This window comes from Hyla sarda, chromosome 2 (assembly GCF_029499605.1).
Source record: "Hyla sarda isolate aHylSar1 chromosome 2, aHylSar1.hap1, whole genome shotgun sequence".
NCBI classification, from domain to species: domain Eukaryota; kingdom Metazoa; phylum Chordata; class Amphibia; order Anura; family Hylidae; genus Hyla; species Hyla sarda.
This window is the reverse complement of record NC_079190.1, coordinates 333,979,140-333,999,578: the sequence shown is the minus strand read 5'-3', so window position 1 is coordinate 333,999,578 and position 20,439 is coordinate 333,979,140. Positions and strand designations below refer to the sequence as shown.

The following is a 20,439-nucleotide window of genomic DNA, read 5'->3' as shown; positions in this document are numbered from 1 at the left end:
TGGAAACCTAGGGGGAAATTTATTAAAACCTGTGCAGAGAATAATTTGACCAGTTGCCCATAGCAACTAATCCGATTGCTTCTTTCATTTGAGAAAAGGCCTCTGAAAAATTAAGGAAGTGACCTGATTGGTTGCTATGGGCAACTAGTCAATTTTTCCTCTGAACAGGTTTTGATAAATCTCCCCCATGTTCCGTACTGACAGTGAGAAAAATCTCAACAGAAACAGTGCTGGCAGTCTCTAGTAAGCAATTTAAAGTGCCAGATAATACTGACCTACAGGGTTGTCACCTATGAGGGACAGCTTTCATACTTCTGAACGAGAGCTATTATACTTTTCCCAGGGGCATTGTGTTAAGAACTTCATACCTTGAGTTGGAGCTACACGAGACTACAAGGCCATGAAATGTTAGCAATTAAATATCTTCATAATAAAAAACATATACTCAACATAGCATTAAAACATGCAGTTTATACAAACATCAGAAGGGGGCCCCCAATATGTGTAGAACTAGGGGTTTGTATCATCCTGCATGATGAATCTAATCAACATGATCAGATATCACCCTCCATAATTCTTTGTAGATATATCTCACATTCAACTGAATGCTCTTTATATGTTCCCCTGTAGCTAACAAAGCCCAGTTTGTACTTCATATTTCCTACAAAAAACAGCAGAACATTAAATGACTGAGTATCTCCCACGTGACATTTTAAAACATGTTATGACAATGATACTTGAGATACCCTCACAAGTCATCACTGGGAGGGTTTTTGTTTTCATTCAGCAGGTCACATATATGAGTTGGGTTGAGAATAAAGCAAAGTAGGTGCTATAACTTTCTCCTGGTCATCAGATATTCCTCAATGTAATCAATAAAGATGTCAAATTCTCCGACTGCTTTGTAGATTCCTTGTTCTTTTAACTGGAAATAAACAATGGACAGTGTAAGAAAAACGTAGAATATACAGTTTATATTTGTAACGAATAGAAGACACGGGACAGCACTCACCATCCAAGTGATCTTTATTTCCAAGCCTTCAGAAGCATCCAAAGTAGACCCAGGTAGAGGCGGGGAGCACAGCTGGGACAGACTGTTTCACGCAATTAGCGCTTCCTCAAGCCGGTTACAGCGGCTTGAGGAAGCGCTAATTGCGTGAAACAGTCTGTCCCGGCTGTGCTCCCCACCTTCACCTGGGTCTACTTTGGATGCTTCCGAAGGCTTAGAAATAAAGATCTCTTGGATGGTGAGTGCTGTCCTGTGTCTTCTATTCATTACATTGCCATTCATCTTTTACAGACATTGCACCTCCATGTATCCATAGTCAGAAAGCCCACGCTGCGGCTTCACCCTATAGCAGACTCACCCTAGTCACGTCAGTGCCGGACCTTACTGTTCTCTCCATAGTGCTTTACAGTTTATATTTGGTTTATGTTAAAAACTAGTACTAAAACGCAGGGGCGTAGCTATAGGGGGTGCAAAGGTAGCAGTTGCATCGGGGCCCTGGTTCCTAAGGGGGCCCCAAAGCACATCTGCCTCACATGAGACCAGTATTATAATTGGCACATGGAGCCTTGTTGCAGATTTCACATTGGGGCCCAGAAGCTACAAAGTTATGCCTCTGCTAAAACAACTATTACTATGACCTCTATTGCTACAACTATTTAAGTTACACAAATCTCGAAGACGTGACATATTAATGTTTTGATTAGGGAAACACCCTTGTGCATCCTAAAAATAGCAGACATTGTCATCACAAGTGTGTTGACATAGCTATTGTAAATATCATTGTTGATGTCATATAGAGCGGAGAGCACTCATGTAAGGTATAGTAAAGGATGGTGTTGTAAGAAGTCATATGTAATCGTACGATGCATCATTAAAGGTTCATGTAATTTCCCATGTACCTTAGAGATTACTATACTACATGTAACAATGCTGACACTAGCTATAGTTTACACAATTCCTTCCCTGTATGTTATTGCGTATTTGGTGCTTTTAGAAAAGATGGTCAAACAGGAAGCATTAGCTAAACATGTTGCTTAAGACACAATGACATCTTGCAATGTTATTTAAGCTGGAAATGTCATTTCTTGTGCTGTTTATGAATGGGCATTTTGTTTTACACTTGGACTTGGATTTTTTGTTAAACACATTTATAATAAAAAGTTATATAATTGTCTAACATGTTTTGCATCTATTACTTTTAAGGCATTTACTGCTGTTTTTTTTAAGGGGACCTTAATTGTCTTTTTCCAGAAGCTGAGAAATTGTAACTAGGCAACAACGGAAAGAAAAAACACACACATACCGTACTATACTTTTTCTTTATTTGTTGTACTGCTTTGCTTTTTCTGTCACATGGGAGAAAATGTTGCTGTAAAGAAAAGAAGTGATACAGATAGTAAGCATTATTGTGGCATTATGGGATTTTTATTGGGTGTATGGCATAAATACTCAGCTGTAGTGTGTTCACAGTTACATAGTGACATAATGGGGGAGATTTATCAAAACCTGCCCAGAGGAAAAGTTGCCCAGTTCTTTCATTTTTAACAAAGCCTCTGCAAAATGAAAGAAGCCATCTGATTGGTTGCTATGGGCAACTGGGCAACTTTTCCTTTGCACATGTTTTGATAAATCTCCCCAATAGTTTTATAGTTAGTAAAAAAGACTTATGTTCATCCTGTTCAACCAAGAAGGGGAGAAGATAGATCAAGGGAAGGGGAATATATAGGAGAGGATGTGATTCTATATTTCTGCATAAGCATTAATGTTCTATTGTTCTAGGAATGTATCTAACCCTTAAGTGTTCCTGCTGTGACCAGTTCCTGAGGTAGAATGTTTTAAAGATTCACAGTTCTTATGGTAAAGAAGGTTTGTCACCTCTGGAGATTAAACCTTTTTTTTCTCCAGACGTAGGGATTGTCACCTTGTTCTCTGAAGGGGTTTTACCTGGAACAGTTTTTCCCCATATTTTTTCTATGGACCACATACTTAAATGGGCACTGTCACCAACTTTATTTTTTGATATGTTGTAGTACTTATGTACTACAGCATATCTCTAATATACTTTTATTATTTTTCCATTAAAAAGGTTTAATTTACATTTAAAAACCAGCTACTGAAAAAGGACTGATTTTGGAGTGGCAATCAGTCCTTTTTCAGTTAGGCTGCACTCGCTCCCTGCCTGTCAATCAGACAGGCGGTAGCGAGCGCATTGGCTCCCCGGCCACTGGCTGTGAGGCCACTCCTCCCGCACATCGTAGCCGCCGCCTCGTTGCCGCCGCTGTCCCTCCAAGCCCGCTGCCGGACTCTGCAGTAACTGCAAGTGTAATGAGGGAACGGGGTATGCGGGGGGGGGGGGAGGGAGGGAACGGGCTAGTGCCGTAGCGGGGGGCGGGGATGATGAACGGGCTAGCAAAAAAAAAAAATAGGATGGTGGGAGCTACCCTATAAATATGTTGTTAATATCTCCCCTATTAAATGTCTCTTCTCAAGACTAAACAAATATAATTATTTTAATCTTTCCTCATAGCTAAGATGTTCCTTGACCCTTATTAGTTTAGCTGCGTACCTTTTCAGCTCCTGGACTTTATAAAGCATTGGTGCAGCCTCACCTGGAATATGCTGTTTAGTTTTGGGCACTGGTTCATAAAAGGGCCACTTTTATGAACCAGTGCCCAAAACTAAACAGCATATTCCAGGTGAGGCTGCACCAATGCTTTATAAAGTCCATGCCTCTTTTGCTGCATGATAATATCCTGCTGGCCTTAGAAGCAGCTCCATGACATTAAAGGGGATACATGTATCCCAGGTGGTACCCATCAAGTCTTAAATGGGCACTCACTTTGTCCTCATGCTGTCCTTTAAATGTGCAGCATATGATCATATTATATCCTTGGAGGTACTTCAATTAAGTTTATTTAGGTAGGGAGTACTTGGATTTAGAAACATTGAGAAACACTGTCCAAGATTATATGTCAATCTATAAGAATTCTTATACCTCCAGTATACCCAACTCGACCCTCTTAATGGGCTCTTGTATCTCATTAGCATAATAGAAAACGTGGATTATTTCCTTTTAAATACAGAAGTTCACATCAGCAAAGGTATGATTATTAAAGTGGTACTCCGCTGCTCAGCATTTGGAACAAACTTTTCCAAACGCTGGAGCCGTCACCGCGAGCTTTTGATGTCATAGCCTCGCCCCCTCAATGCAAGTCTATGACAGCCATCATGCTCCCTCCCATAGACTTGCATTTAGGGGGCTTGGCGTGACATCATGAGGCAGCGGGGCCATGACATCACAAGCTCCCGGTGCAGGCTCCAGTGTGGGTTCAAACGCTGAGCAGCAGAGTACACCTTTAATGTTGTTTGAGTCCCTACCCTCAGGGGTGTCTAGTTTAAGGTTATGGGAATACTTGTAAATTATTATGCCCCGGTGGCCAACTGTACAACCTGAACTGCTAGTAAAAATCACAAATAGTAAATATAACTATTATTAAATAACTATTAACTGGTGAAGATCCTGTAGATACCATTTGTATTTGAACATGTTTTATTTACTCACACAGCGTTTTATTGTTTGTCTCAGGTCCAGGAGCTTGTCCTTCATGAAATGAACATTTGATTTGACATCATTTTTGTCGCCTTTTGCATGAGGTAGGACATCGTCCAGGTAGAAACGAATCATTTCAGATACAGTCTGGCAACCAATTGAACTCTGTAAGTACAGTGAGGGGATGTCAACATAAATGCCTTGTCTTTAAGCACATTTGTATTCCACCTCCTTATACAATCTCAATTTAAAGGCAGTTTAGAATTTATTGTTTGCTGCATTTTAGTAGTTTTTACACATAGATTTTTTGCACAATATGTATCAGGGCGAATTCGGGTAGAAAAACAGACATGGTGCACATCTACAATCTTGTATAATGATCTGATTGCTTCTCAGCACAATATCAAAAACTAACAGGTTGTTATACATTTTTGATCAAAAAGTACAAGCCCACTCGCCACGTCAAGGCCACCTATCCAGAGTGGGTCCCTAACGTCCCTAGCATAAAATGGCGCAGCACTGGGCGGCGACCACCACCGCCGCGACGCCAATGCCCACAGGGGGGGAACGACCCACTGGCAGAGCAGCCCCAATGCCACTCAAACCAGTCTATGGGCCGCACCCTCCCGCAGACACGATGCCACGGCAGCAACGGACACCGCACAGCACCACACCAGTGTGAACAGGGATGTAATAGCTCACTTACCATACTCTCCCAGTCAGACTGGGAGGAAGCTAGGAAAGAAATGGCCCATGTGCAGGGATCATATGCATTTTTACACATTTTATGCAAACAATAAAAGCTTTATATCTACTTTATAACTACTTTCAAATAAACAAAGAAAACAATGCAAAGATATGTGGAGGTCTCATACTTATACAAGAGAGAAGTACATACCTTAAAGTCATCCAGCAAATCTTTTTCAAGCAATATTGTGTCAAGGGCATTGTCTTTCATTTGCTAAAAGAGAGAAAAAAATTAAACAATTAATTGTGTTGTTGAAAAAACATCACATATCATAAATGTTGTATAGCTATTTTTTTCCAGGGTTGGACTGGCCGATCCGCGTACCAGACAATCCTCTTGGATGAATTCAGGCTCTGGCACAATCATGCTCCTCAGAGGTTCAGCATAGGACAATACTATTTTGGGTTGGCATTGAAGGGTGTTTTTTTATGGGTTAATTTCCAAATTACCTATTTGACCTCATTGATAATATGCCCTAATTGTAAAAAATGATAAAAATACATTTTATAACTAAAAGTGTACATGTAAATGTTCTGTACATATGAAAGTTAGAATATTTCTTCTGGTGAGCCCAAGGAACCATAGTCTGAAAACCAAGTAACCCACAAATGTATATTATTTAAGTATCAGGGAGGATTATCAACACTGAATTTATTATGTGACAGTCGTGCTTATGTTAACTATGAGTCACTGTGAAGATCAAAGATTTTATGTGAGAAATTCCGTCATAGTGAAAACGTTTGTGCTTCCTCTACTACTACTCACTGTCACGTTTGTTTCTAATATGTTTCAGTGCCTTTGCTTTACTTGTATTATCAAGAGCATTGCTAAACAGAGTTCTATTACAGAATATTCATAGAGACAAACCACCAGCATTACAGGAGATGTCTGTATGTCATTATGTAAGGGCAAGGATGACTTACAAATACTTTCATGTAACATTTATATGGAATATTAGGCATTTCATGGATATAGATCACACTTCCAGAAAATGGTGAGGTAAGTAAGGAAGCAATATAGCTTGCTGTACAATACGCTTGTCCCGTGACTTCATCTTGTGGTGTCTTTAGTATGTAGGTGGGGGGGGGGGGGGGGGGTCATGTTTTGTAAAAATGTTGAAAGAATACTGGCAAAATGCAAATTTGTTCACTGTTACATAATTTTTGTAGAGTACTCTAGGCTTGTGACACATTAGCTATATCAGAATTTTATTGTTAAGAATATATATATATATATATATATATATATATATATATATATATTTAGATCAAGCTGCTGACAACATCAGTATTTTCTGTATTTTTATCCTATCACCTATCCTCATAGCTGTCTTTATGTATGTAGAGGTCTAGCATTACTGTCTTCAGGTTTACAGATATAACAGAGAAGCAGCATTACATTCTTATAACTGTTTGCAGTTTTCTACAGATAAGAGAGAATCAACATTACATCCCCATAATGTATCTAGAGATCTATAGGTACTTACAGATCCGAAGCATTTTACCCACTTTTACCATTAATACAGCACAATGCACATTCATGTTGTTCAGGAGGCCTTTGACCGGCACTAAAGGCAAATACTCAACTCATAACCTTATCCCTATTTCTAAATATCCTGATTCCTGGACCTACAATAAAGTTATGATGGATGGACAAAATTCTATGTCTAATGTATTGCTGTATTGCAGAACCAAAAAAAAAAAAAAATTAATATATATATATATATATATATATATATATATATATATATAAAATTAAAGTTGATATACTATTGAATGAAAAGATATAATATAGAGTGAAACACTTACAAAATAGTCCTTGACTTTCTGGAATGTAGATCTCAGATCTCTGAGTTTGGCCGGGAATATGTTCATAATACGTTGACAGCTTCCTTCCTCATCTCCACTTTGACTCTTCACCTCCTTGAAGATGAAAATAAGCACCAGCAGCCAGGAGAAATGCTTCATCTTTCTCTCAGATAAACTATTTTGCACAAAAGCAAAAAATGATACAAAATACCAGAGTCCATTGTCCTGTTATATATTGAGCCAAAAATGCTTCCTGTTTCCGCCCACCACCCCCAAAAAAGGATGTCATAATCACTTTCCCTACTTCTAGTAAATCCTTTTCCATATTGGTTGATTCATTCAAATGTTGTTTTATTCCTGGTATGGTATAATAAATGTTACATTCTTATTTTTTTATGTAAACTACTTTTAAATGCTGGTAATCAAATTTTTGTGGCTTTTTCTAGTATACCATTAGCATTGTCTATACTGAATTATCCTCTGGCATTTACATCTTCATGATGCAAATGTATTTAGGAATAGTCATTTCCTGATTATTTCTGACAGCATTTTCCTATGTGTAAAAATAACTAAAAATCTAAACTCATTTAATCTGAAATTCCTCTGAAATGAGTATTGCCATTGGAATTTATCTGTGACACTTTCTGATGTTGCTTAGGACTCTATACCTTAATATCTTAATATCTTAATTTATTATACAGATATAACTGGCTAAGAAATTGCTTATATAACTAAAGCTGATAAAGCTACTTTCTTTTATGACTGAAATGCTACGATATTTGTAAATGTTTTATTCTATTGCATAATGTTTTGCCTTGGTATTAAGGGTGTGGAACTAGTGCAGCTATACTATACTCAGGGGAGATATACATTCTGGCCCTATAAGACCACTTAAAAATGCATACAATGCATCAGTGTAAAGTCTAACAATGGCTGGAAGGAATTTATCCCAGTACTCAACAGCTTTCAGGGTACCATTGGCTATCACATAGAGGTTTGGGCTACTCTCCAAAGATATGCCTGAGCCACTGCCAAACTAGTCATGCTGGATTATTTTTTAAACAGCATAACATTCACCACGGCATCTTCAGACTCATCCATGTCTGTCATGTGCTCAATGTGAGCCTTCTACTATCTGTGAAGTTGACGTGGCACCAGTGGCGGACCTGCCAATTCCAATTTGGCTGCACAATGCTGGGCTCTAAATGCAGATTCACCTAGAGGATCACAGACCCTCAGACTTCCCTCATGAAGTTTATTTCTGACTGTTTGGTCAGAAACACGCACACTAGTAACCTATTGGAGATGATTTTTATTTTGACAAAAGCAATAATGAAAACAAAAAAAATTGACATCTGTTGTATGCATATGTATTCATCCCGTAAGTCAATTCTTGGTGGAACCGCCTTTCACTGAATTTACAGCTGCAAGTCTTTTGGGGTATGTCTCTACCAGCTTCACACATCTAGAGAGGGAAATGTTTGTCCATTCTTCTTGGAAAAAAAGTTGAAGTTCAGTCAGATTGGATGAAGACCAAGTCTTGCCATAAATTCTCAGTACAAGTCTTTTGCAGACTGCATCAGAATTTTTCTTCTTCAAGGATTGCCCTGTATTTGGCTCCATCCAGCTTCTCAGCAATTGTGAACTTTTTTTTTTACCTGTACCTGCGGAAGAGAAACATCCCCACAGCATGATTATACCACCACCATGTTTCACTGTGAGGATGGTGTGCTCAGGGTGATGGGTAATGTTGAGTTTCCACCACACATAGTGTTGGCATAAAGTTATATTTTGGTCTCACATGACCACATGTTTGCTGTGTCTCTTACATACATGACTTGTGGCAAACTCCAAACTGGATTTCTTGTGGCTCACTTTCACCAACAGCTTTCTTTTTGCCATTCGTCCAATAAGACCAGCTTTATGGAGTACATCACTAATAGTGGTCCTGTGAACAGATTCTCCCACCTCAGCTTTTGATCTTTGCATATTCTGCCATATTATATCCATTTTCTGAAGTTGGGTTTCATGGAGCTCAGGTAGTTCATTACATAAATCCATACTAGTAGCTGCTTGATACAGTGTTTTGGGGCTTTTATCTTGTGCCTAGTGTTAGAGACATGTAGAGATACATTATAAACATTATACTAGAGAGTATCACTATCATTACATATATTGATAGTCTCATAACCACCATAAAGCAACATGTAAAAAAATCTATTTGATAAGTTTCAATTTTTTTTAACCCCTTAAGGACACAGTAGCTTTTACCATTAAATGTACAGCACAACAAAAAATATAATTTGTGGAGGGGGGGGGGGATTGAAACAGAAACTTCTGCAACTTTTTGGGGGCTTCGTTTTTTTGTGCAATACATGTTACGGTAAAACCAACACAGTATTTTTATTCTGTGGGCAAATACAATAACAACAATACCCATATTTACATAGCTTTTCTCTCATTGAACTGCTTTGTACTACTTTTATTGCTTTGAAGGGACTTTTTGATCTCTTTTATAAGGTAGTTTTCGATATATATTATCATCAATTTTGGCATTTTGAATGTTGAATTATTACATATATGCTGTTCACTGTGTGGGATCATTGATATCATATTTTAATAGTTTGGTCAATTTAGGCAACATGTTTATTTATGTATTTTACAGCTTAATTTTTTAAATGGGAAGAGGGGTTATTTAAAAAAAAATTTTTTTTCACTTTTTAAGACCCCATATGGGACTTTTATAAGCAATCACTGGATTGCTTTCGGTGTACAAAGCTATGCTTTTGCTTAACATTGCTCAGTGACATAGGAGCTCTGCTCATACAGTCTGCCTGAGGCAGATTATATCAGAAGAGCGACAATCAGTGGCACAAAGGTAAGGAGGAGACCTTCGATCGCCATTTTAACTCTGTGGACCCGTGTGATCATAAACCCCTACCAAAGAAACATTGGCTCCTCCCGATCTATGGAGGCGTGCACGATATAAGGATGTTAGACGGACCTAACCTTAGTGATCGCCCGTATCTGCCTTGGAGGTGGCACTGCGCTCCACTAGCAGGCTGAGTACGGGTGTGAGTTTTGCTTGATGGGCATGTGCTTTGTATGGGCGGGTGCTTCAGATGCTGGCTAACTTTATTGCAGCAGGCAGAGAGGCACCCCCATCAAGAGGGTGCTCTTGGCGGCAGCCTAATTTGTCTATAGGCAGAGCCGGCTCTGTATAGAAATAAATATAATATAAGTAAAGTGCAAATGCAAGTAACAATATTCAGATTATATAACAATTGAAGGATAACATGCTGCAGTGGGTCTAATGATTGCCGTCACCTCTTATTTTTTCCTTTAGGCACTGATCACAGAATCTAAAGGGTTAATGTGGACTTCAGCATCATTGCGGATGTCTGTCATTAGTGTTTGCTTCAGACAGTAAACACTGCAGGATGTTTGCGGACATCCTGGTGCATTAAGTAACAAGCGGACAGGGTGAACAAGTACACCCTGTGTTGTCTAGATGTTGTTAAAACATAGTCTCCAAATTATTTATTATCTTTGTCCTAATAATATTTATGATAATTAAATACAAAATAAATAAATGCAATAAAAGAAAGGATTTCCCAAACATACCTAAGAACTGAATAATACTTATTCATCAGTGTACATGTGATTTTATTACAAAACTATCATGCTCCCTGGAAAAGCCCAGTGTTTAATAAAGATATGCTGACTCATATTGTTTGATGACAGTGTTGTGGTTGAGCGGTAGGAATTCACTCCACAGCACATTTCAGATTAAAAGAAATTACATGGCAAAGAATGACTTGACGATTTGCTGAAATCCATTTGAACATTTTACATAACAAACTGGAGCTAATGCATATTGCCACTATAAAAACTGAAGCATATGTATTGAAATGTTTATTTCCGTGTTGGAAATTCTTTAATAAAAAAAACCCATTGAAAAGAAAAACAGAGCTACTTTCTTTCAAAAACTGCTCCCCGTCTGTCTCCAGATTGGCGGTGGTTATGCAGTCCAGTTTCATTGAAGTGAATGGAGCAAAGTTGCAATACCACACACAACCTGGGGACAGACGTGGAGCTGTTTTAAAAAAAAAAATTGCTCTGTTCTTCTATTCCTGGAAAACCCCTTTAAAGGGGTATTCCGGTGGTAAACTTTTTTTTTTTTTTTTTATTAACTGGTGCCAGAAAGTTAAACAGATTTGTAAATTACTTCTATTAAAAAAAATCTTAATCCTTCCAGTACTTATTAGCTGCTGAATACTACAGCGGAAATTCTTTTCTTTTTGAAACACAGAGCTGTCTGCTGACATCATGAGCACAGTGCTCTCTGCTGACATCTCTGTCCATTTTAGGAACTGTCCAGAGCAGAATATTTTTGCTATGGGGATTTTCTCCTACTCTGGACAGTTGCTAAAATGGACAGAGATGTAAGCAGAGAGCACTGTGCTCATGATGTCAGCAGACAGCTCTATGTTTCAAAGGGAAAACAATTTCTACTGTAGTATTCAGCAACTAATAAGTACTGGAAGGATTAAGATGTTTTAAATAGAAGTAATTTACAAATCTGTTTAACTTTCTGGCACCAGTTGATTACAAAAAAAAAGTTCTTCACTGGAAGTGCCTCTAAGAGATAGTTATACAGTTTCCAAAAAAGAAGCAAATGTCACAACATGTTACCATTATACTGATACTGACTAAATCCGGTATTTTGAGACCAATATTACCCCCATGTCGCAGGAAATCGCCGTCAATTCAGACCGACTATTTTTCGCAGATCCGGGTCATACCGATGTCCGGTGACCCGGAAAATCAGGGGGATCGGGGGTGTCCAAGAAGGGATAGGAGTTAGTTGGCAGGGGTGCCATGCCTCCTATCCCTGCTATTGGTCGTCAAGAATCGACGACCAATAGCAGATCGGGGGCAGGGGGGTTAAAGTTCGGTTCCCCCGTCCTGCCCACGGCAATCCGGGCAGAAAGGGGGAACTGTAGCGTGACCGGCAGCGGCGGCGGTGGAGGTCCCTTACCTGACCGGTGGCTGCGGGCGGAGATGACGTGCGGCTCCCTCTTGGCTCCCTGGTGAAGACTACGGAAGCCGGTGAGTAGTTGCCTAGCAACATCTGTGGGGGGGGCTAAAGTTTGGAGACCACTATACAGTGGTCTCTAAACTATATCCCCCCCCCCCAGTTGTTGCAAAACTACAACTCCCAGCATGCCCAGACAGCCGTTTGGGCTAACTGGGAGTTGTAGTTTTGCAAGATTTAGAGGGCTACAGTTTGGAGATCACTGTGCAGTGGTCTCTAAACTGTGGCTCTCCAGATCTTGCAAAACTACAACTCCCAGCATGCCCAAACAGCAAACAATTGTCTCAGCATGCTGGGAGTTGTAGTTGCGTACCTCGAGCTGTTGCATAACTACATCTCCCAACATGCTCTTCGGCGATCAGTACATGCTGGGAGTTGTAGTTTTGCAACAGCTGGAGGCACCCTGGTTGGAAAATACTGAGTTGGGTAACCGAAGCTAACAGAAGGTTTTCCAACCAGTGTGCCTCCAGCTGTTGAAAAAGTAGTTTTGCAACAGCTGGAGGTTTGCCCCCCCCCCCCTGCTTCATGTTTGAGCTGCGGCAAATTTTCTGCCGCAGCTCAAACTCCTTGCGGGAAACTCAATGTAAGCCTGCGCTAGTGCGAATGTACCCTAAAAACACTACACTACACTACACTAACACATAGTAAAGGATAAAACACTACATGTCCACCCCCTTACACTGTCCCCCTCAATAAAAAAAAAAAACATTGTACGGCAGTGTTTCCAAAACGGAGCCTCCAGCTGTTGCAAAACAACAACTCCCAGCATTTCTGGACAGCCACTGACTGTCCAGGCATGCTGGGAGATTAGGAACAGCTGGAGGCACCCTGTTTGGGAATCACTGGCGTAGAATATCCCTATGTCCACCCCAATGCAATCCCTATTTTAGTCCTCAAATGTGCATGGCGCTCTCTCACTTTGGAGCCCTGTCGTATTTCAAGTAAACAGTTTAGGGCCACATATGGGGTATTTCTGTACTCGGGAGAAATTGAGTTCCAAATTTTGGGGGGCTTTTTCTCCTTTTACCCCTTATGAAAAGGGAAAGTTGGCATCTACATCAGCCGGTAAGTGTAAAAAAAAACATTTTTTCCACTAACATGCTGGTGTTGCCCCATACTTTTTATTTTCACAAGAGGTAAAAGGAAAAAAAGACCCCCAAAATTTGTAACGCAATTTCTCCTGAGTACGGAAATACCCCATAAATGCTCTGCGGACGCACAACAAGGCTCAGGAGTGAGAGCGCACTATGTACATTTGAGGCCTAAATTGGTGATTTGCACAGGGGTGGCCGATTTTACAGCGGTTCTGACATAAACGCAAAAAAAAAATATCCACATGTGACCCCATTTTGGAAACTACACCCCTCACAGAACGTAACAAGGGGATTTTGAAGGAAGAGAAAATTTGTCCGGAATTGAAAGCCACGTGTGTTTACAAAGCCCCCATAGTGCCAGAACAATGGACCTCCCCCCCACATGTGACCCCATTTTGGAAACTACACCCCTCACGTTATGTAATTAGGGGTACAGTGAGCATTTATACCCCACAGGTGTCTGACAGATTTTTGGAACAGTGGTCCGTGAAAATTTAAAATGTAATTTTTCATTTGCACTGCCCACTCTTCCAAAGATCTGTCAAACGCCAGTGGGTTGTAAATGCTCACTGCACCCCTTATTAAATTCTGTGGGGGGTGTAGTTTCCAAAATGGGGTCACATGTAGGGTGGGGGGTCCACAGTTCTGGCACCACGGGGGGCTTTGTAAATGCATAAGACTTCTATTTCAACCAAATTCTCTCTCCATAATCTCAATGGCGCTCCTTCTCTTCTGAGCATTGTAGTGCCCCAGCCGAGCACTTGATGTCCACACATGGGGTATTTCCATACTCAGAAGAAATGGGGTTACAAATTTTGGGGGGCATTTTCTCCAATTACCCCTTGTAGAAATATCAAATTTGGGGAAGCCAAATGTGACTCCTTCTCTTCTGAGTATTGTAATGTGCCCACAGTGCACTTGACGTCTACACAAGGGGTATTTCCATACTCAGAAGGGATGGGGTTACACATTTGGTGGACATTTTCTCCTATTAATCCTTGTAAAAATTTAAAATTTTGGGGAAAAAAACTTTTTAGCATTTTAGTGAAAAAAAAATAATTCATTTACACGTCCAACTTTAACCAAAAGTCATCAAACACCTTTGGGGTGTTAAGGTTCACTGGACCCCTTGTTGTGTTCCCTCAGGGGTGTAGTTTCCAAAATAGTATGCCATGTGGGGGTTTTCTTGCTGTTCTGGCACTATAGGGGCTTCCTAAATGTGACATGCCTCCCAAAAACCGTTTCAGAAAAAACTCACTCTCCAAAATCCCATTATCGCTCCTTCCCTTCTGAGCCCTCTAGTGCACCCACAGAACACTTCACATCCACATATGAGATATTTCCTTACTTGAGAGAAATTGGGTTAAAATTTTAGGAAGATTTTTCTCCTTTTACCCCTTGTAAAAATTCAAAAATTGGGTCTACAAGAACATGCGAGTGTAAAAAAATTAAGATTTTGAATTTTCTCCTTCACTTTGCTGCCATTCCTGTGAAACACCTAATGGGTTAACAAACTTACTGAATGTCATTTTGAATACTTTGAGGGGTGCAGTTTTTATAATGGGGTCATTTGTGGGGTATTTCTAATATGAAGGCCCCTCAAATCCAGTTCAAAACAGAACTGGTCCCTGAAAAATTCAGATTTTGAAAATTTGTGAATAATTGGAAAATTGCTGCTATACTTTGAAGCCCTTTGAAGTCTTTCAAAAGTAAAAACATGTCAACTTTATGATGCCTACATAAAGTAGACATATTGTATATGTGAATCAATATATAATTTATTTGGGATGTACATTTTCCTTATAGGCAGAGAGTTTCAAAGTAAAAAAAAATGCAAAATTTCAAAAATTTTCATCAAATGGAATTTTTCACCAGGAAATTATGCAAGTATCGCCAAAATTTTACCACTAACATAAAGTAGAATATGTCACGAAAAAACACTCTCGGAATCAGAATGAAAAATAAAAGCATCCAAGAGTTAAATAATGCTTAAAGTGACAGTGGTCAGATTTGCAAAAAAGGGCTCCGACCTTAAGGTGAAAATGAGCTGCGTCCTTAAGGGGTAAATCAGTGGGCTGACCTTAGACAATAACCTCCTGTCACTTGCAGTGCTGCTGAGTACAGTTCGCAAACTGGGCAAACCAGTGGGCAAACCTGTATTTTAGCATAAATGAAAAGCACTGTGAACGTGGAATAGCCATCTTACACTCAGTTTAATGAAACATAGTATTTTTTACTTGGGTTTAACATAGTTACGCAGTTAAAAGCGCTGATGTTAAACGCTGCATTGCCATCTAAGTGTCAGTTATGTGTATGTTCTGTGTTTAAGCAAATATAAGAGTTTTACCTTGGTTTAACACAACTATGGAAGTAAAAGCGTTGAGAGTGAAAGTAGGTGAAAGACAAATCATCCCAAAAAATATAAAAATAACCTCCAAATATTTTCAACAAAAAAACTATGTCTGGTAAAGGAATTGTAGGACAGGATATAGGACAGAGCATCCCTGCCATGTCCTCTGCCACTAAGAATGTTGGTGGAAGTACCAGGACTAGTACAGGTAGCAGCAGCATCCAGGAGCCTGGTGATAGAAGTAGCAGCAGCAACATCAGCAAGCCAAAGTTCTCATTGTCTTCCAGGGGTTGTGTGGTTTTAGAGGATAGTATGGCCCTTGTGGATTAGTTGACCCGATCAAGGTCTTCTCAGGAGGAGGAAAAATAGTCACTGTCTAATGATATGACGTTAAGCCATGTGTAAGTGGATTCCTCCACTTTTAAAAGTGCTGAGATTGAACATTGCATAGCCATCTAAGTGTCAGTTATGTGTATTTTCTGTGTTTAAATGGCCACTATCACTAAATGTTTTTTTGTTAAATCCAATAGAGCACTATAAAATATGATTCTTTGTAAATAAATTCATAATTTTTTTAAATTGATTTAACTTAAAAATCTCCTGTATAAAACTGGCCACTAGGGGTCCTCACAAAAGTGGCCAAGAGTCCCACTCCGATCTCTGCCCGTCGCTATGTAAAATCCGACGGTGGCAAAACTCTGGCCTGTTGAAATACAGGAAGTGAGGGCGAGCTTTAGAAGGCTCTGTGCGCGCTCCCGGCTGGTCACTCAGCACAAGGAGAAACAGAGGGAGACCTTTATTCACGCGCTGCGCTGCAGCTGCTCGTCCATCCATCACAGGTACTGCCTGGGGCTATAGCTCTATCCCAGTCAGAGTACACGATTGGCTGGGATTTGTAGTCTCATTTTGCAATATGAAAGAGGAGCAGAATATAACATATATTATCCTCTGCTCCTCTTTCATATTGCAAAAGATATTGTGTGTAGGAGATTATAAATCCCAGCTAGTCATGCATTATGAAAGAGGAGCAGAGGATTATAAATAAATATATGTATATATATATATAAATATATGTATATATATATATTTATATATATATATATAATGCAATGTACGACTGGTTGGGATTTGTAGTCTCATTATGCAATATGAAAGGGGAGCAAAGGATAATATATATATTGTGAGAAGGTGAAAGGCATGATGGTTGATGGGCGATATGTAGTAAAGTAAGTAAAGGAAGTAAGAGCCGGAATTTTTTCAGTGTCTGTGCTGCGATGCAGACTGACACTGTGGCCATAGTATGGCTGGAAGGCTAATCCGGGACGGCTCTTACTGGGAATGGTCAAGTGTAGGGTGGGGATCATTCCCCACAATCCAGGCCACCTTTTGTTGGCCTTAAAGGCAGACTGCTCCACAAGCTGAGGGGGATTTGCATGTTGCAGTTCACACTGCAAGAGAGAGCTGAGAGTGGAGTTCTTCCCTGAGAGTTTGGAAGCTGATGAGCAGCCTGCCTGGAGGCTTGGAAAAGACTTGCTTGATGCCGCATTGCAGGGTCTCAGGTGTGAACAAACACCTAAGAAATACAGGTGGACTTTTTTTTACGTTTTTCTTTGAACTACATCTTAGACTGTTTTTGCTGCTTGCCAAGCGTGAATAATACACGGAACTTTGAAATTAGAAAAAGTAAACTAGACCTCCCTGTGTCCAAACATTATGTAGATGCTGGACACACGGAGAATGTTATCAGATCTATGGCAATAGATTTTATACCTGTGCCAGAGAGAGGGGGTGATAGATTCTCCTTACTACGCAAGAGAGAATTATGGTGGATCCATCAACTGGATTCACTTCGTCCGAAGGGACTGAATTTAGAGTTTAACGTCGTATAGCTCCATCCACGATATGGTCCTGTGAATTCATCTGTACGTGTGTGATGACTAGACACACATTATATATCTTTATAAATATTATATTTATTTTGTTTAAAAAAAATTATCTTTTTTATTTACAGGTAGAACATGAAAATATGATTGGATGGAGGAGGAGGAGGAACATCTCATCTGTTTGAAAATTGTTTAAATAATGTTTTTATACATAATGTCAGTTTAATATGTAGTGAATTTTTGTGTCATGGGGAGTGTTACTATAATACTTTATTTTTTATGAATAAAAAGATTTTTTGCACAGATTAATTTAGTACACATTTTTATAGGCAGATTGAAGTTAGTGAACTGCTATGGTATAGAGATTGGAACACATCTCTAGATGGACAATTTATATATTTATATAATTTATATATTTTTTGGGTTCTATTTTTTTATTCTATTTCTCTTTTTTTCTTTTAATTTGGATATACAATGCTTTAGAGGGACCCACTCAGGTTGATATGGCGCTGCTGAATAAGCGGGCGCTCTCCATTTTAGACTATGGTGGTGAGAGCCCCTGGACAGGGGTTTAGCGACTCAGTTCTGGGGACTCTCCCTTTGACTGATGCCTCGGGGTACATAGATAATGGGCCCCTCGACACATGGTGTTGGAAGCAGAATTAGAGAGTTAATATATGGGTCGCCTTTAATGTATGAGGTCCAGAGGTCAGTGTCATCGCAGTATGATACTAGGACCAATATTATTTCCTCTTTTCTTTAAAACTTTTTTTCCTTTTTCTTTAATTTTTATATGTATTTTTAATTGTAATTTTATTTATTAGTATTTTTTTATATATTTTTTTATATTTATGTTTTTATATTTTTATATATATTCTTTCATATATATATTTCAATTTTTATTACCTTTAAAAAAAATAAAAATAATTATATATATATATATATATATTTTTTTTTAAATATTTTCCATATAATGTGTCCCCATATAACCATCATAGATTCACTATTCTCCATTCTGACGCTATATAGGTTTCTTTTAGTTATTAAACATATATAGATTTACAACACATTTATTAAATTTCTAATTGTATGTTTTAGGTACTATAGTACACCTCCCTGGACACAGTACAATACATAGTTACAATATTAAGAACCGGGAATCATGGAGAGAGCGAGCGAAGGCGTCGGTTCACTCCATGACAACGGTCACATGATCTTTAAAAGCCCGATGACGCGGATCACGTGATCGGGAGAGTCATTTGACAAACCTCTCACGTATTCCGTTACGGCCTTTTTTCACCTGCGCAGTGGAGAACTGTCTATGCTAGTCGGCGCCATTACTGCTCTGTACAGGTGAGCGTTCCTCCTTCTTATCTTTTATCCTGTATATTGAAACACATGAATATAATTACAAATACAGGTGTATGTATTTAAAGTGTTATATGCTTCTGCATGAAATTCTAAGAGTTCATTCAAGAGATTTTGATGTTTTTAACTCACTATGTGCCACTTTAATATGCACTTACCACTGCTGCACTTTATTTATAATATTGTTTACAGTATATGCACTTTTTTAGATTGTATATGTTAATTGACAATGTAATTGTTTGACAATTGTGGAATTGTTCACATGGGTATATATTACCCCTTAATGTGTGTTTGTATGAGCTTGAAAAAGGATCATGTGTGATCTGAAACGTTGCTACTGATATGAAATGAAATAAACTTTTTTGCACCTTGAATTTTTTGCTGCATCATTTTTATGGATGGATTAACCTTGGGACTCTGATCAGGTCTTGTTGGGTGCTGGCACCCGAATTTCTTTCATGCTGTAAAGCTAAGTGGTGCTGCAAACCTTTTATATATACACACATATATATATATATATATATATATATATATATATATATATATATATATATATATTGCAATGCACAACTGGCTGGGATTTGTGGTCCCCTACACACATAATGTTATGCAATATGAAAGAGGAGCAGAAGATTATAAATATATTATCTGACTGCCAAGCTCCCTCTCAGACTCAGTGACACACAGTGAGGGCAGAAGTTTAGTCAAGTAGAGTGAGGACAGGAGAGGGACACCCCCCCCCCCTGCCTGAGAGAAGATGAGAAGCCAGACTGCAACTGATGTAAGCTGTTTATTAGAAATATAGGGTCTGAACACAAAAAACTTAGGTGTACATGATCAGGGAGAGGTACTGAGTAACGCATAACAGTTTTTTATTATTTGGGAGAGATGATAGGTACGCTTTAAGCATAACATTTTTACCTGGGTGTCACGATCACACCCTATCGGTCCAGCCAAGACATTAGAGAGAGTGTGATGGTGCAAGGGTTAAAGCCGCCAGACCTCTGGGTATCCACTACTAGACCCAGCAAGTCACCAAATTAACCCTGAGATAAATGTGTTTCCACCAGAGCTGCCTTCAGAAAGATGAGCTCATATATTTAGAGATCAAAGACCAGAGTTAATTAATTAAACATTTAATCTGATAAAAGGTATCACAGTGCTGACTATATAAAAATACAGAAACAAATTACATACAGGTATAAAAATATATAAAAGAGTTTGGCAAGACAAGTTCAGAAAACAAAAGATGAAGTTCTTACAGCATGATGGTATAGCCGTCCTTGTGAGTGAGAGTCCAGCTCTTGTCAGCTTTTTGCACAGCATTGAACAACAGTTGAGTCCAGCATTTTTAAATCTTATATCTGCTTCTTTGGAGGGAAACTCCATTCCCCCCCTCTCCTCTGATCCCACCAGGTGGGGCATCTCTCTTCCTGACCCCTTATCTCTTTGATTATTTGAGGAGACGAGAGTGCACGACTTCAAAAAAACACAAAAACACAGTCTGAATGACCCTCACCCCCAGGTCTTA

At 39.1% G+C, this 20,439-nt stretch overlaps 1 protein-coding gene and 1 long non-coding RNA gene across 2 annotated transcripts; one reads left to right on the top strand and one right to left on the bottom strand.

Moving 5' to 3' along the window:
* Positions 1–543: 543 nt before the first annotated feature.
* On the bottom strand, positions 544–19,094 carry IL10 (interleukin 10). The gene is made up of 6 exons (XM_056560704.1): positions 18,809–19,094; positions 7,116–7,290; positions 5,458–5,520; positions 4,572–4,724; positions 2,313–2,378; positions 544–925 (listed from the first exon to the last, which is right to left on the bottom strand). The coding sequence occupies exons 2-6, from the start codon at positions 7,272–7,274 to the stop codon at positions 833–835; spliced, it is 534 nt and encodes a 177-aa protein (XP_056416679.1). The 5' UTR covers positions 7,275–7,290; positions 18,809–19,094; the 3' UTR covers positions 544–832.
* Positions 2,322–18,240, top strand: LOC130357940 (uncharacterized). Its single transcript, XR_008889329.1, has 4 exons — positions 2,322–2,405; positions 4,596–4,726; positions 6,101–6,306; positions 17,669–18,240. It is a non-coding gene; the product is annotated as an uncharacterized LOC130357940 (long non-coding RNA).
* Positions 19,095–20,439: the final 1,345 nt, after the last annotated feature.